Consider the following 15842-nt stretch of genomic DNA (forward strand, 5'->3'; position numbering starts at 1 on the left):
AATAAAGTCTTTGAGGATTTTAGGACAAGATGGTTTATTTCAGTCTTTTCAGTACAATTTATGAACCTTATAAAAAAATATTGGGCACCAAATTCCATAAAATTGTACAAACCAGCTTGGAAGTCCTGTTCTCACAAGTGTGAGGTATCAAACATTAATTCCACTTTGACACAGGCAAGTATAATAGGACAATGAATACTCTTTAGTTAAATCCATGGGCAATCACCCTTTAATCTACAAATTAATAGAGGTATTAGATTATCAAAACCCATTTTCCAGTTATTCTTCGATGTGGTATGTGATCTTGGACTCCAATCCTGATTTATGCATTATATTTTAATATTTGCTTTTTTTCTGTAACACAGTCCTCAAAAGTACTCTGACATTGACATGATGTGGTCCTCGATGTACAAAACCTCAACTAAATAAATAAATGGTATAATCATGAGAACAATAAAGTTTAAGCTCTCTCGCAAAGTGTATTCATCATTTGCTATCCTCTCAGGTGTTGGGCTTCAGACGCATCCTTCAGATAATTTACCTTTTCTTTACACACATACGCAGTTAAACCTTTTCATATATTATCTTGGTCTATCACTTCCTAGCAATGTTAAGCGGTGACAGTCACTGTACATCTTTGTTTCCACTGATGGGTCACAGAGTCTGAAGGCAAGCTGCAGCAGTATCTAGCTGTGCTGCCTTTGTCACCTACTCCTATCAGAACACTAGTCTTTTTGGGAAAACAGAGGTATCACCTCCATGATTCCCTCAGGTTCTCTAGGGCAGAAAGCATAGCCTTCTCTATTACGGCCTATTCCGCAACCAGAAACAGTCACTACCAACTATCGGCAGGCTGGAGCCTTTATTTTGTTTTCATGCAAATTCAATTACAGACTTACATTTTACTCGTTTTCAGAGAGGGAAAAATGCAAATTCCACTCCTGTTTTTTTTAAATTTCCAAACATTTTATCACATGCTGAAAAATATTTTCCCTGACTTTTACCCTTGATTGAGTTGTACAAGAAATTATCGATTAACTGGAATATATTACGCATAGTAATATTTTATTTCTTTTTTTCTGTTATTTTTGTCTTGCAAGATGTTCCAATAATACAAATAAATGTGCATTTACTGCTCTTTAAAACTTGCCCAAAAAACGTTATACTTGCCAAAAGAAATTGAGAGTATAAAGGGGACTCTATACAAAAAGGATTTCTAGAGTGAAATCTTTTTTTTTAATTATAATATTTTCCAAGTAACCCACACCCCTATCGTTTACAAAACACAACATAACCATTCAATAAGCTCTCTGAACATTGCCTTGTTTAAGTGGGGAACTGATTAAACACCCCACCTTGACTCTCCAGAAAGTGGGTGTTTCTACACTACTGCTCTTAAGAGCCGAGATTGAAAGACTGCAGCTAATCAGCGTAGATGGTCAATTTCTCAAAGGTTAGCGTGCATACATTCTTCACAATGCCCTACACCTGGCCATTTTCAAACAACTTACAACCATCATAGTTACTTGATGTAATGATGTAATCAACTCAAGGACTTTTGCCCACCATTTTCCTGTAACTCTTCATAACAACTGCTGTTGTCCTAGTTTGTCTTCAATTGCAAACTTCTAGAAATAGATGCAACCAGCCAGTTGTAATGCTTCATTGAATGAAACGTGCTGGTCAAATCACTGAAACCAGGATGCACACTTGTTTGAGGCACTGATTCTGGGGTCGACTCATTGAAAGTCACTAATCATAGTTGTTATTGACATAGCTAAACTTCCAATGAGTGTCACTCTCCGCAAACACAAAATTGTTCTGAATTAAAGAACATTTAAAGATCTGTTGCTTCTCCAGCAAATGATGCAGGGCCACCATTTTCAATAACATGTACTCTATTGACTGCAGGAGGAAAGTGTAGAGATGATTCAGGACTAGATCAACCAAATAACAGGAATCCCTTCAAAAGCCTCAAGCATGATCATGTGTGTAACTCTCTCGCTCTACTTCATTGCACTTCCTGAGCACAGCTGCAAGAGTAGTGCATTCCACTACTCGTCATGTATGACACTCAATGTTAATAATGACCATTGACTAATGCACGCAATATCAATAAGTCAACCAAATCTCTTTTTTCAGGATTGACCTCTTGGACGGCTTGCGCTTCTTTGTTTTTTTAATAAACTCAACCTGGGGTGTTGTGCTTTTGCATCATGCACTAATTTAATCTCACAGTGCACTTTTCTCTTGCCAGTGCTCTCCATCCAGTCAAATCTTTGATGTCCTCTAACACACCCCTCAGTGTAGTTTTAGAAGTTTTAGAAGGTTGTATTGTTCCATAAATATGGAGTCCTTCTTTCGCTTTCACACATCTCTGTCATTTAATTTGACCTCTACATATATGCACTATTGACTAATGAAACTGTGATTGCCAAATACCTCTTTAGATAAGTATGGGCAGGGTGAAGATAATAGTTTATTTAAGCATTCAAAACTGATATTCCAGATAAATCTTAAATTTGCCAATCATCCATCTTTCTGATTACTGAATACAGGGGCGCCCTTTAATACTTAGAAGACAGACCACGACTGTAGGTTTCTGTCCTAACAACTCAGGCTGGTCCTTTGTCAATAAGAGAAAGACCATTATTTGTGTTGGTTAGCTTATGAAGACATCGTGCAGCAACCTTTAGGTTTTAAACCTCTATCAAACTAATATAAAAGAGGGAAGCTTCTGAGGGCAAACATCAGTGAAACTGTTTCATATGCCTGTCTTCAGCAATGATTTCTGTTGTGCCAGCTAATTGAAACACTTTTATTATAACTATTTATCACAAGGAAAGGGAGGGGAAAGTAGGCTCTCTGAGGGTTTATCGCTCCCCTCAAAATAGATTACAGGACAAATCCCTCCAGTCCTGTATAAGCAAACAACTAAACTTAGACTGTATTTGAAGTCAATCTAATGGTTAAATATGAATCTTAATAGTCAAGAATTCTTAAGTCAAGTAGAAAAATGTATTAATTTCAGAAATTCTTCTAAGGCCTATGAAGAATTTCTGAAATTAATGAATCTTCCTCCTTGACTTGAGATTTTTGGTTATATTTAATCATTAGATTGACCTCAAATACAGTCTAAGTTTACTTTTATTATAACCACCGCTTTGCAGATGTAGAGAACAGAAATGTGCTGGTTTGCTGTGTGTATCAAAGACAGCTGCAATAATGTAACCACAAAAGATAAATATAATATTCCCAGAATGTTGGTATAAAAAACAGGCTATTGCTGCCGATGGGTGCTGCTATGATTTCCAGATATGTACTAACTGTGGACACTAAACAGATCTACAGAGATACAACTCCCTAAAAAAGAATGGGGTTCTGTGCTTTACAATAGTCCTATGCAGATTACAATTTCAGATTTGTATTGATAGTTTGGTGCATTTTCTGCAGGGATTTGTACACAAACAGCATGTCAAATACAGATGAAGCCTATTTAGTCTTTCACACTACTGCAACCATTTAAAGTAGTTTTAAGTTTATTGGGTATTTGTAGTTCTATTTCAGATGTTGTACATATTCCTAACAGATATTGACAGTTTTAAAAGTTATAACACTTATTATTAATTAATAAGAAGGTCTAGTGAAATAGGCATCTATTTTGGATCTTAAACAATTAAAATTATTTGTATTTCTACAGTGCTGCGAAAAGATGAAATGGAAAGGAGGGGAGCCATTTGCCTTACAAGCACCTGAACAGTTGAAAAATACATATAGTTTCACCAATATTGCAAAAGCAAACAAAGTACCACAGGCAAGGATGCAGATTCAGACCAGGTGGCTGAGATGGTTTCAATCAATCATCAAAGGACGTAATTGGTTGGAATAGAGAAATCCCTATAAATACCTGTTATACCTTTCCCATAAAAACATTTTCACAAACACAGAGAAGACTTATTTCTTAGTTATGTGCTCTTTATTTTCAATGAGACACACTGGTAAATACTGTACTGCGTTAACTTCCAAAAGAATAAGAATAATTTTTATTTTAAGAAGCTGAAAAATGCCATCTATATTTACAAAGAATATTAACATATATGAAAATGCAAAGAAACATGAAAAATACAGTTTCAATATATACAATCTATGCTTTCCAAACATTCACAAACAATAAATAACATTTTATGAAGAGTCATCTGTATTTGTAACAGTCTTCAAAATATTCAAGTTTCTTGGTACAAGGAAAACATGGTTGCAATGTGATTATTAAATCTATTCCTCATCAATAACATGTTGCATTTTTATTTCAAATTCAATAGTTTTATAAATCACGTTGTGCAACGACCTTTCCATTAATGAAGCAACATATTACTTGCAACCGCCTTCTATCTTCAAGTTATGTTTACAGCCTGCCATCCATATTCGCAAGTCCAGTGATGTGAGGCTGCGAGAGATTAACCAGTGTTTCACTTGGTCCGTGCATGCTCTTTTTTGTAGGCCGCAATGCAAAACAACCATCCCTGCGATATGATTTTTCATACATAATGAATAATGTTTTTGTGTTCCCCTTAACCCCTTCGCTGCGGGGGTTATTTTCCCGCTGTGCTGGGGGGCGCGCACGGCGCCCGCATGCTCATGGCGAGCTGAGCTCCTCATGAGGCACGGCGCTCCTGTGCTCATGACGAGCTCAGCTCATCACAGGTGCATTACCTGCTGTGGAACGCTCAGCACAGCAGGGGAATTATCCCCGCATGCAAGCGTTCCACGGCTCATGACGAGCTGAGCTCGTCATGCGCACCGGAGCGCCGTGGCTCATGACGAGCTCAGCTCGTCATGAGCATGGAAGAGGCTAGATGTAGAACATAACACAATATTCAAATTGGTTGGTGAATCTGAGAGAGGCTACCAAAAAGTCAATTATAGCCTGTATCCTAACTTTTGCCCAATAATTTCTGCTCACTATGCGACTGGTTATGGAGAGTGTCTGTGGGAATGTTTATCAATAGAGGGCTGGCCTTTAGGAGTGAGTGTGGCAAACCCGTGTTTGCTTTGTGTGCAAAACTGATTTAGAAAACAGGCTGGACAGAAAGTTAAGACAGTCTTAAAAGAATAAATGTCTCAGTAAAGTGGTGATTCAATCTTCAATATCTTCCCTTAACAGGAACACCATCAATTTGGAAAACACAAAGAGTGATTTATAGGTTGTCCTTACCCAAATATTTAAGACACAGTAAATTCTAATTCTTTAATAGCAGTCACTGCAATATTCCAGCAGAAATGAAATGGATCACACTAATTTCGTACAAAAACAGTTACATATTACTTTATTTCATATCGATGTTCTGGGAGGCAGAAGTTAGACATTTTCCAGTTTGATACACAAGAATGTAACAAGTATGTAATGCTGTCCTGTAGGAATTTAGGTCCTTTTTCAAATAACCACAATGTTTTCTCAGTCTATATAGCAATACGTACTATAGTAACTTATGTATGTTTACATATTCCAGCTTTTGTATTGTAAAATGCTTCAACTATGCATTTCTTTCCAGGTCATATTAAATATACTTTCCAGTATTGTAGCCAAAACATTTAACAGTGCACCAGAGCAATAGATAGGATTTCCAGTGAAATACTGATCTGCAGAAGTAGGAAAACTGGCTATTCCTATAGAATGCGTACGCATCTGGGGCTTATATAGCACACAGCAAAGGATGCAAAAGGCTTCCAGGTGCTGTATTTTAATTTCACGCCAGGAAGTGCCTAGATCAGGGGTCTCCAACCTTTTCTGTAGTGAGAGCTACTTCTGATCAGTGAAAATCATTGTGAGCTACTGAAGGTCAAGTCGCGCGCACAATGTTAACAGACACCCCCACGCCCAGTTTCATTGAATCTAAGCCTAATGTCCATAGAGCCAAATACTCTAGGGTTTAAACAATAAACTTTGACCAGGGGCACTATGACAGGGCTGCCATGTGTGTCAGTGAGAGCACGGTCTTTGGTGGATATATGAACATGTATGTGTGTGTATGAATGGGGTATATGTACATGGCTGAATGGGAGTCTGTGTTGTAGGTGCTGTGGCAGAGGACATACCTTTCACTATATGTGGCACTACTACATGCATAACACAAACATACAGCCACTGTTGTAAATGGGAGAAATGTACAGTGCAGAAAAAAGTTCTGCAAAAAAAATTCAGAATATTAAACATTTGTCTGAACGTTAAATGTTTCCCACTTACAAAATGGCAGTATTTGTCAGCTATAAATATGACACAATGTCTACCAATCACTGGGAACAAGATCCCTGCTGTGTGAAAATGCGACACTTTGAAATGGAAGAACATTATACTGAAGAATTAACTTTATGTTTGTATGAATTTCATAAACCTCATCATTTAACTTTTCTCCCATTCCAAAGTGTGACATTTACAAACAGCAAGCATCGTGCACCCAGTGGCCTGTAGACACGCTGCCATGTTTTTAACAGAAAAATACCACCATTTGTTTAAATAGGAGGAATTTAAAGTGAAGAAACATGCTTCATAAAATATTAAGACACAATTGGCATTATTGAAAGTGGAGAAACACATTGGCTCAATGTTTCATAGAAACACTTTTATCCACTTAAAATGTCTACCATTTAAACAATGACAGTATTTTTCAGTTATAAATATATCATAGTGTCTACTGGGCATTGGGAGCAAAAGGCCTGATGTTTGTAAATGCAACACTGTGAAATGGGATAAAATGAAAATGAAAAGTTGACTTAATCATTAAGGGAACTCTTCATTTCAATTGTCTCCCATTTAAAAGCATTCAGAAACATCATTTTGTTCTCATTCTTCAATATTGAGTAGACAATGATTACTTGATAGTTAAATACCTCACTGCTTCGGTTCTTCACTTTTGTGCCCTGGGTCATAAGTCAGACTCCAGCACTGCTCATTATCAGGCCCTGCTATCTGCAGCCTAAAGATAATAATGTAAAATAAACATAGCCTTCCCCATAACTTTAAAAGGGAAATGTGACCCTGTGTTTATTTAAAATTTAACTTAAGTCTGTGAGCAACTCCTAAGGTGTCTGTCAGTTACTGGTAGCTCGTGATCAACTGGTTGGAGACGCTTTGCCTACATGTTTGGTGGAGCTGCTATGGTTAAAATACAACGTCATAAGGGTAACCTTGTTTCAGGAGTGGAGAATCCATGCTGGGCTTCAGAATACCTATATGAGGTGCCATTTAAATACTGTGTCCCTAAATGGAGATTAATTGCATAGTCAATGGCTAGCCTAAAATGTGTCAAAGACTCTGTCCTCCTGGTGCAATGTTGGGTTTCCTTGTCTCAAGCTCTTTGAGAAATAGGTGCACCTATTTATTCCAGGAGGTTGCTGCGATGTGTGTTGCAGGGTACAGAGGGTAGCTCCCTTGAAGGAGAGACTATTGGCCACTTCTGTGAACTGTGCGCACACATGGAATCACAGAGGGTTAAGGCAGGAACTGTGAAAAATATAAATCTGTCATAAGAATTCAGCATTATTTTATACACAAACAGAAAAACTGAGCCACCAAGGCCACTGAATAAACAGCTGCACATAGATCAGGAAGGTGTGGATACTGAGCTGAGGGCCATATAGAACATTACGTTTCTGTGTTTTTGCATATTTCTATATTTCAGCTTCCCATTTTACCACTGCTTTACTTTAGTCACCTTAACATTGATATTTTCTACAATTTTCTTACAACAGTGGCAAATATGAACAAGGAAAACAATAGCATCCTTTTCCAGGGTTGTTCTTTTTTGCAAGATAGTGACCGTACCCTCATCCATGGTCAGTTGTAAAGCAATGTTAGTGGTTATTGAGCACTGCATTATGGGTTGGGAATATAAGGTCAAACTACAGTAAAGTAGTTCCATTTGTCTAGCTGAAGGGCAAAATGTCACTTTGCCTAGAGTTGGAAAACCCTTTGCAATAGCCCAGATTATATCTGTATGCTGCTTCAATCACTGGCTCAGAATTCTGAGATATGGTTTTATTTAGAAGGTCATGTCTAAAATCAATAGAGCATAGAGCTAAGTCTGATGCACCAGTTCCTTACTTAAACATGTGGCAATAACTACATGGCTGTAGCATAAGATCACATTTTGTACTTCGAACAAAATCACGGTGGACCAAGACATCAGAAGAGTAAACCACATGTGAGATGCAAAATGAGTATGTCATTAAAGATATGTGCTCAAGTCATGAGTACATAACAAATTAATGATGCACAAGTATTTCTGTTATTGAATAATATGCCCTATACAAAAATGTTTTTGAGCTCTTACCCTTGCTCTAATGACAGGGGAATATATATCCAATTAAGACTCAAAAAGATATGCTTATGTTAATAACTGCTGGACACTACGACCTTTATTCGGTTTTTAAATCTGATCTTATATCGTCTCAAATGATTGGCTAAAATAAATAGAATTAAATATGATGTTTAACACCCAAGATCATTCTACTGTAAAGTGGTACATCAAAATGAGAACATCAATTATTCAGGCACCGAAAACATATGAATAAGTCATGTGATTATGTACTTCTTGAACCAGTTGAGATGGGTAACTGTTTTGCCAACAGGCAATACTGGTATCAAGCTTTGTGTGTGCTTGGTCAGTAACATCAAACTCCTTCTTGATTCTGAAAGTTGAAATTGTTTTTTAAATATTGAAGGTCTATTTCTTAAACAGCAAAATGTCTTCTTCCATACACCTTCTCCACTGCTCTGCAGCAGCTCTGTATTTGCAAATCGTAATCTATAACACAAATGAAAAGCATGTGTGAATTCCAGCAAAAGTGTGCATAAATAACATGAAAGGTAAGAAACAAATCAGTAGATACAATCGATAGACTTTCCCAATCATAACACTTTGATTCCACTCCACCAATCCCCCAACTTCTGAATATACATCAATGTTAAACAGTTGCATTGTTTGGTAGCTGTAAAAAACCTGAATGTTCAAGCAATAAAGTTATGTTAAATTTATGTTATTATTACATGTGTATATTGTAAAAGTAGAAAATACTAGAAAACAGCAGTGGCAGCAATTCAAGACCAGTCAAAACATTGCCTTGAACTGAATGCTTGAACTAAACATTACTCATGCAATTTTGTGAAATATTAAGCATGCAGAAATTTCCTAAAAAATGTTTCAGAATGTTAGGGACTTTCTTGAGTCAAAGGAATTTCAGAAAGAAAACATATTCTACAAAAAATGTAATTACATTCAATTGAACAAAGAGAAACAGCGGCCTCGCTAATTTAAAATGTTGTCCCAGTGACAGAAACAATTCAACTATACAACAGTGTTCCAAATAACTTTTGCAGTTTTCAAGAGTTAATCCCAAGGAAGTGGCAATAAAAAACAACGTTTGAAGTTTCACTAAAAGATATCTTTTAGTCATGGAAAATCCTCTTCAAAAGAACACTGGTACAAGTCATTAGCGAAAGATCTCGAAAAAGAATAGACTCAAGCAGATACCTCATCAAGTTCATAAACCTTATTCTAGATCATTACCCCATTTCCTACATGGAGGAAACTGGGCCGGTAAAAGCATGTGGAAATGCAATATGAAGCGCTAAAATGGTCGTAGAGACAGTTTTCCCACATTAGAAAGTAAAAATTAGAAGAGGCAAAACAGGGCATAAAGACAGATCCAATACTGTGCACCAACTGGGGGATTTCCATGCCAAACGCTACAACAGAACTTAAAATGAGACCGTTTGCGTAACAACACAATTTCAGCATATCATTAAAGAGAGATACAGATGAATACAATGAACTTCCATAAAATAATATGTGTTTCTGTGGCATGTCTGTGCTGAATTATCCTGGGGTAAGGAAAGAGTGTTTGCCATTGATGTGGGAGCACTCAGTGTGAGGTACTGTCCATAATCACGACAGGTTTACCTCGCACTGCACCTCTTTTAATAGTACCAGCCCGGGGTCTTGAATAAACTTTTTTCTAGTCAACCCACGAGCCAGGTGCTTTTTAATTTGTTCACCTCAATCCACCACTCACATATAATATACTCACTCACTTGCACCACATATAGTCATTTCTATAAGTGCTCCTGCGTAGTCGTAGGTCGCAGCACGCCGCATCCCGTTAGAGGGGTGCGAAGTCCCCGATGATGAAGCATGACACCAAGGGGCCTTTTGGTGTGTGAGGGGTATTTTACCAAACACTGAGTGCTCCCACATCAATGGCGAACACTCTTTCCTTACCCCAGTAGGATTCCTTTTGTTTATATGAATAAGTTTGTGGAGTAAGAATCCTTCTGTGTTACTCTACCTCCCTCTTTTGTTAATTTGTATGTGCTGAATTATCTGCACTTTCCACCAAAAAAGTGATGCAATTAGCTGTATGCTGAATTTCTGATCCGTTCAGCGTAGGTCACAGAAGGCCCAATTTCCAGCATATCCACATAAGATAAACTTTCACAAAAGGAACCTAAATAAAACTCCAGGTTCCTAGCACATGCATGTTATTAGTATGTCCAAAGTGCAGCGAGGGGGTCTCGGAGCCAACAAGGCAGAAAGGTGGATCCTTGTAGTATTGTACGAGTTAAGCATTGACAATATGAGAGCCACTCAAGAATTTAGTTTGAAGGAATGGAATGAAGGCAGGGAAAGAGAATATCTTTGTATTACTGGCTTATAAATTGTACAATAACATAATAAAGATGATGGGTTTAGTCAAAGGAAGGGGTGTAAATGGAAAAATGAGAGAACCTTGTTGCACAGACAAAGGAAGTTAGTAGTGATGGCTAAGAATGCCAAGGATACCACGAAGTGATGGCGGTGAGCAGAAAAGGAAGTGAACTCTTGCAGTGTCTTACCCTCCATGCTTTGGGAGAAACCATGGACATATTGCACAGCTTGTCTACTTGAAGAAGCCCCAAGTTGAGAAGTACATTGAATGTTAGAAATGGAATTGGCAATGTTTGGGAATACCATGATTATTACATCTTTGTTGGTGTCCCTCCCATTATCAATGGCGTCTCCCATTGCCGTTACATGGGAGCACCTATTTTGTCTTACCCATACCAACAACTACAAAAAACTCTGACCAATTAGTGGGTAGTCATATTCATAAGCACCATATGCTTGCACAAAAATCTATGGTTCTGATTATACGAGCCAGGGTATCTCATTTTCACGCCCTGACGACCATGAATGTCATAATGTACACAATATTTTAACAATCAGCCATATGGTCCATTATTGAAATATTCTCTAAAGAGCTCACCATAGAGACTTAAAGCCACAAGAAGCAATCATAACTAGATATTCTGGAAAATTATTTATAAAAGTGGAATTATTTTGCAATATTTTTAAAATGAACTATAATGCAGATCTGTGGCTTTATTATGTTTTTTTAATCTGTGTTAATATTTGAGAGTGGGAACATGAGGCCTTCTTCTCATTGTTTTTTAAAAATAAAAATTCCTCCAGCAAGCTCAACCATGTGTCAATAGCTTTGCAATGGCTTTGTAATAGAAGTATGCAATGAAGTACACAATAACATGTACTGTTTGGGGTCAGTTCAAGGAAGCAGCTGTAATTGCTTCATATATTTAGAAATGAAGTTCGAAGCTGAACTTGATCGAAGAGATGGGAAGTGCCTGGACCATTTTACAGGGGGCACTCTGACTAGAATTAGTCACAAGATTTATTGCAGTCATATAATAAAGTCTATGCACTAAGGCAGTTTGGAGTACGTTAAGTACTAGTACTAATTTTCTCCTCTTTTACACTTTCTTACACGCTTTTGTGATTTGGGTCAAAACATATAAAATGCCAATAAAAGGTAAATATTGATTGGAATATTCTTATAAAGTTACCACAAATAGAAAGCGCTATGCGCTTGTTGCAACTTCACTAATCGGGATTAGATGTTTTGTGGTTGATTCACGAAAGAATGTAAGAGTACGCAAAACATTACTCCTGTAGTACTTCTTCCCCTTCTCATAAATGCTACATTGATTTGGCCCCAGATGATTTTTGTTATGATGCTAGATTGAACTTAGCTCTTCTCATTCTGTTAAGTCTTAGCTCTTAAAATGTATTAAGAGGTGCTGTAGTGCGTTGTGCATCAACTCCTGATTACTTTTACCCTTAGGGTATATTCAGTGAATTCCACGGTCTACAACCCTGAATTCCTAAGACTCGGACCCCTTGTTCAATAATTTTTTAAGCTATTCAGCATAAAATTGTGAGCAGTCCATAGGTGTTTAAGGGTGTTCTAGGTTTTGTTGGGATCTGGCAGTCTCACCACAATAGGCTGGAGGATAGTGAAGGCTCTAAAAACTAGGTCTTGACATCTACTAGGAGCCAAATTAGCACTTAAAAGGCCGACTTAATGTGGTTGCAAATCCTCGGCCTCTGTCACAGCCTAGCAACCTGATTTTACAGGAGATGATGTGGCCTTATGGCTAGAGGGGTCTACCTTGAAGCTGGGAAACTGGGTTTGAGTCTTCGAAGGGAAGCTCAATATCCTGTGATTCTGGGCAAATCACTTAATCTCCCCGAGCCTAAACAAATTAATGTGTCCGGATGTAATGCAATTGGTGCTCGAGTAAAGTGCTCTGATACCTTTGGGTTGAGTTTGTGCTATATAAAACTCCCCCCCAAAAAAATGTGGAGCCTTTTCATATTGGCAATAAGATTTGAAGAGCATACTGTGCACACTGTTGCAGGTAGTACAAAGATCTTTTCAATTCTATCAAACTCTCAATTGTCTCATGAGATTTCTATTTCATACTGCATACTTTCTTTTCACTGCTAATATTAAAGAATCAAAATATTTGAACAATTCCAGCAAAGTCATTTAATGTTCCTTCCCTTGTCACAAAAAGGAATGTTTGTTGACAACTACGCTCTTCTGGGTTTTTTTAACTGCAAAACTAAACAAAGTGAAATATTTCACATTGATATTTATAGAGGAGGTGTAATGTAGAGGTCTTACCAGTCATTCTGTTTGCTGGATGCATGATCTTGACATTTCACAAATACCACATGTCCCTTGCCCCTTTTCAAATGGGCGAGTGTGCCGTCCTTCGAGCAGAACACCAACCTGTGAATAAACAAACAGAGCCAAAGAGATAAGTCCCAAATCCTGCTCTGTGATCAAATCTATCTTTTTAATTGACAATCAGGAGTCAGATCATCGCCAGGTATTCAGAATTACAACTAAGTAAATGATTGGCATTTGAAAATTTACCATGGAGCAAGCCATAATGAACCCCCAAGGACTGAATTAATCAAACTAAGATACTTATCTCAAATGATAACATGAACATGCCATACTGAGATTCAAACAAGTTGGATCAGCAGAAACGCAAGAGCTTGCATGTAGCTGTTTCACTGGACCAGTTAGGCAGAGGTCTTCAAACTTTTTGATGCCGAGACCCCCTTGTGAAAATGTTGTAGACGTAAGGAGCCCCTCCTGACAAACATTTGTAGAATCTAATACTCCTCGTCATTGACAACCATAAACACCCCCAATTCCCACAGCAAATAATTTTTACAGTGGGGAAATAATATTAAACAGTGTTTAGCAAACCAAAGGTCAGTGAGCGTGGAGACGTGGTCAGAGGTGTCGCTAAAAACGAAGGGTCTTGTTTATGAGGAATTGGCATAGGGCAGCGCTGCAAGTGTTCTTGCTGTGCTGCCTTATGCCAGTGTGAAAGGGCAGGAATGACCCCTATTTCTGAAATACGTTGCATTCCTGTCTTTCCTCTTGCGTTGGTGCACTCATTGCTGCCTAGCACCAACATAGGCAGGATTGTTTTTGTGCCAGAAGGGGCACCTTTCTTCACAAAAACAATCCTGAGAGGTGTTTTCTTCTTTCTACGTGAGCTGCAGAATGCAGCATACATGGAAAGAGGACAAAACGAGGTGAAATTAAAACAATTCTCCTCGTTACACCTCCGCTGTAGAGGCGTACGTTTTTGGGGCCGCCCCAGGTTTACATGATTTTGTAAATATGGGGCAGCATCAAAATCCATGAGAAGCCCCATGGAACGCCCATAGAACACCTCCTTGGCGCAGAGTAAGGGAGCGCAGTGCATTGCACTGCTTTGTCTTATTCATATCTATAAGGCCATGCAAAGCTGTGCCGGGTGATATTGCACCGCCTCATAGGTATGGTCGAGACGATTGTGCCGCTGGAGTGTTTTTCAGGTCTTTCACTATCAGGCCCTTACATATAAAATAATGGGCAGCGTAAATGAAAAATAAATGTAAAAAGTTGTTACTCAGTGGGAAATGCACTGTAGTACATCATGAAACCTCTATTAGTTAATGCACTGCAGATATCTGTGTGTAACCAGAGAGACACAGAATTAAATCTTGGTTGGTGCAGTGGAGAATAGTGACTTGTGTATTTTTCGTGCTATGAGGTCACAGCCTGTGACAGAAAGCACTGTGAATATGTAAGTCGTTATTTTATACTTGCATTGCATTACACACAGTAGAAGATAGACTGATACAAAATGTGTAAATAGTTTTACGATACAAATGGTGCTTCCAAATGTAGATATTAGTCATTCCAGGGCGCTTGTAATGTATTTTTTTTCTCACATAACTGTCCCTTCAACGCCTCCTCAGGGGTACTAAGGGCTGTGTAAATACAGTTATGATTGAAAGCAAGCACTTCACAGCCCAGTTGTTAACTCTTTGCACTACCACTAAAAAAACAAATCTTTGTCAACACAAAGCGTGAAGTGATTCACTGGTCCCAAGCACCCTTTGCACTTGCAGATTAACTAATAGGGCACATTTGCATGTCTTTCAGCCAACCAGGCAACCTGGCCCAGAACCTTTTCACAGCACAGGAGACTCAGCTGGAGGATTGTAAAATCGAAATTAGCTCTTTCAAGATGGCTGTCTTTTTCCAAAACGAAAGCAAAGATTTTCGATTGCCGGCACAAGTGAGGCTAGGGAATGTGCAACCCCTTCCCAGGACTACTCAGCCCCACTGGGGGTCGCACCCCACAGATTGAAGACCACAAAACTGAATTTTATTTGCATACTCTGAGTATGCAAATAAAATTCAGTTTTGTGGGCCCATTCAAGCATAATTTTTGTTTACATAAGGCTTTTGATTACAGGGTGGCGGTAAAAGGCATTTTTACTGTTTGGATTTAAGAGGGAGGGAGAGAATATGAAACACTTTTCAGCAGAGTTAAGTATAATCTTTTTCACAGTTTGAAATGGGGTGCTTGGAGTAGTGGGGAGGCAGTCCTGGGTATAGGAATGTAAGACAGGAAAGGGTCAGAGACCTACAAATGGCACTTTAAGAAGGTGTTTGGAAAAGGGAAAAATGCTTCTTAGGAAAAAGGTGTGGTACTTCCAAGATTCCATTGTGTAGGGTGCCCATGGGTGAGAAACAGAAGGATTACAAAGGTAAACATAGAAAGATGGGACTGTTACTATGTGGACCATTAAAGTACTATGAATGAGGGAAAATAAACACACATTATGGCTTAAAAAGCGAGAATTAATGTTGAAATTAAAGTTATATACTGTGCCGTAATAAAACATAAGGAAAATTCTGAAACTATTAAGTTTGATTTAAGCAGGAACTCACAGCAAAGGAAAAGGCCCTACTTCATCCTGAGGTAGTTAACTCTAACAGCATCCTAGTGACAGACCACCATCTAGAAAGAGGAATTTATAAGGCCTTTCCCTTAAACTCATTGAGTTAGTTTAGCACCCACAGAAGAAGCCGAAGTATCACATCCTGTACCTAGATCTTAATTCCTCAGTCCTGCACTTTATGCCTGGTGT

The 15842-nt window shown here is 38.3% G+C and overlaps 1 protein-coding gene across 1 annotated transcript in view; it reads right to left on the reverse strand.

The window, feature by feature from the left end:
• Window positions 1–7874: 7874 nt before the first annotated feature.
• LOC144799124 (lipoprotein lipase-like) overlaps window positions 7875–15842 on the reverse strand; it is an 85167-nt gene continuing 77199 nt past the window's right edge. Inside the window, exons 9-10 of the mRNA XM_078670322.1 lie at window positions 13018–13125; window positions 7875–8801 (exon numbers count right to left, since the gene is read on the reverse strand). Coding sequence (XP_078526448.1) covers window position 8801; window positions 13018–13125 — 109 coding nt within the window. The 3' untranslated portion in view covers window positions 7875–8800. The remainder of the gene's footprint in view (window positions 8802–13017; window positions 13126–15842) is intronic.

Source organism: Lissotriton helveticus, chromosome 12 (assembly GCF_964261635.1).
Source record: "Lissotriton helveticus chromosome 12, aLisHel1.1, whole genome shotgun sequence".
Classification (NCBI taxonomy): domain Eukaryota; kingdom Metazoa; phylum Chordata; class Amphibia; order Caudata; family Salamandridae; genus Lissotriton; species Lissotriton helveticus.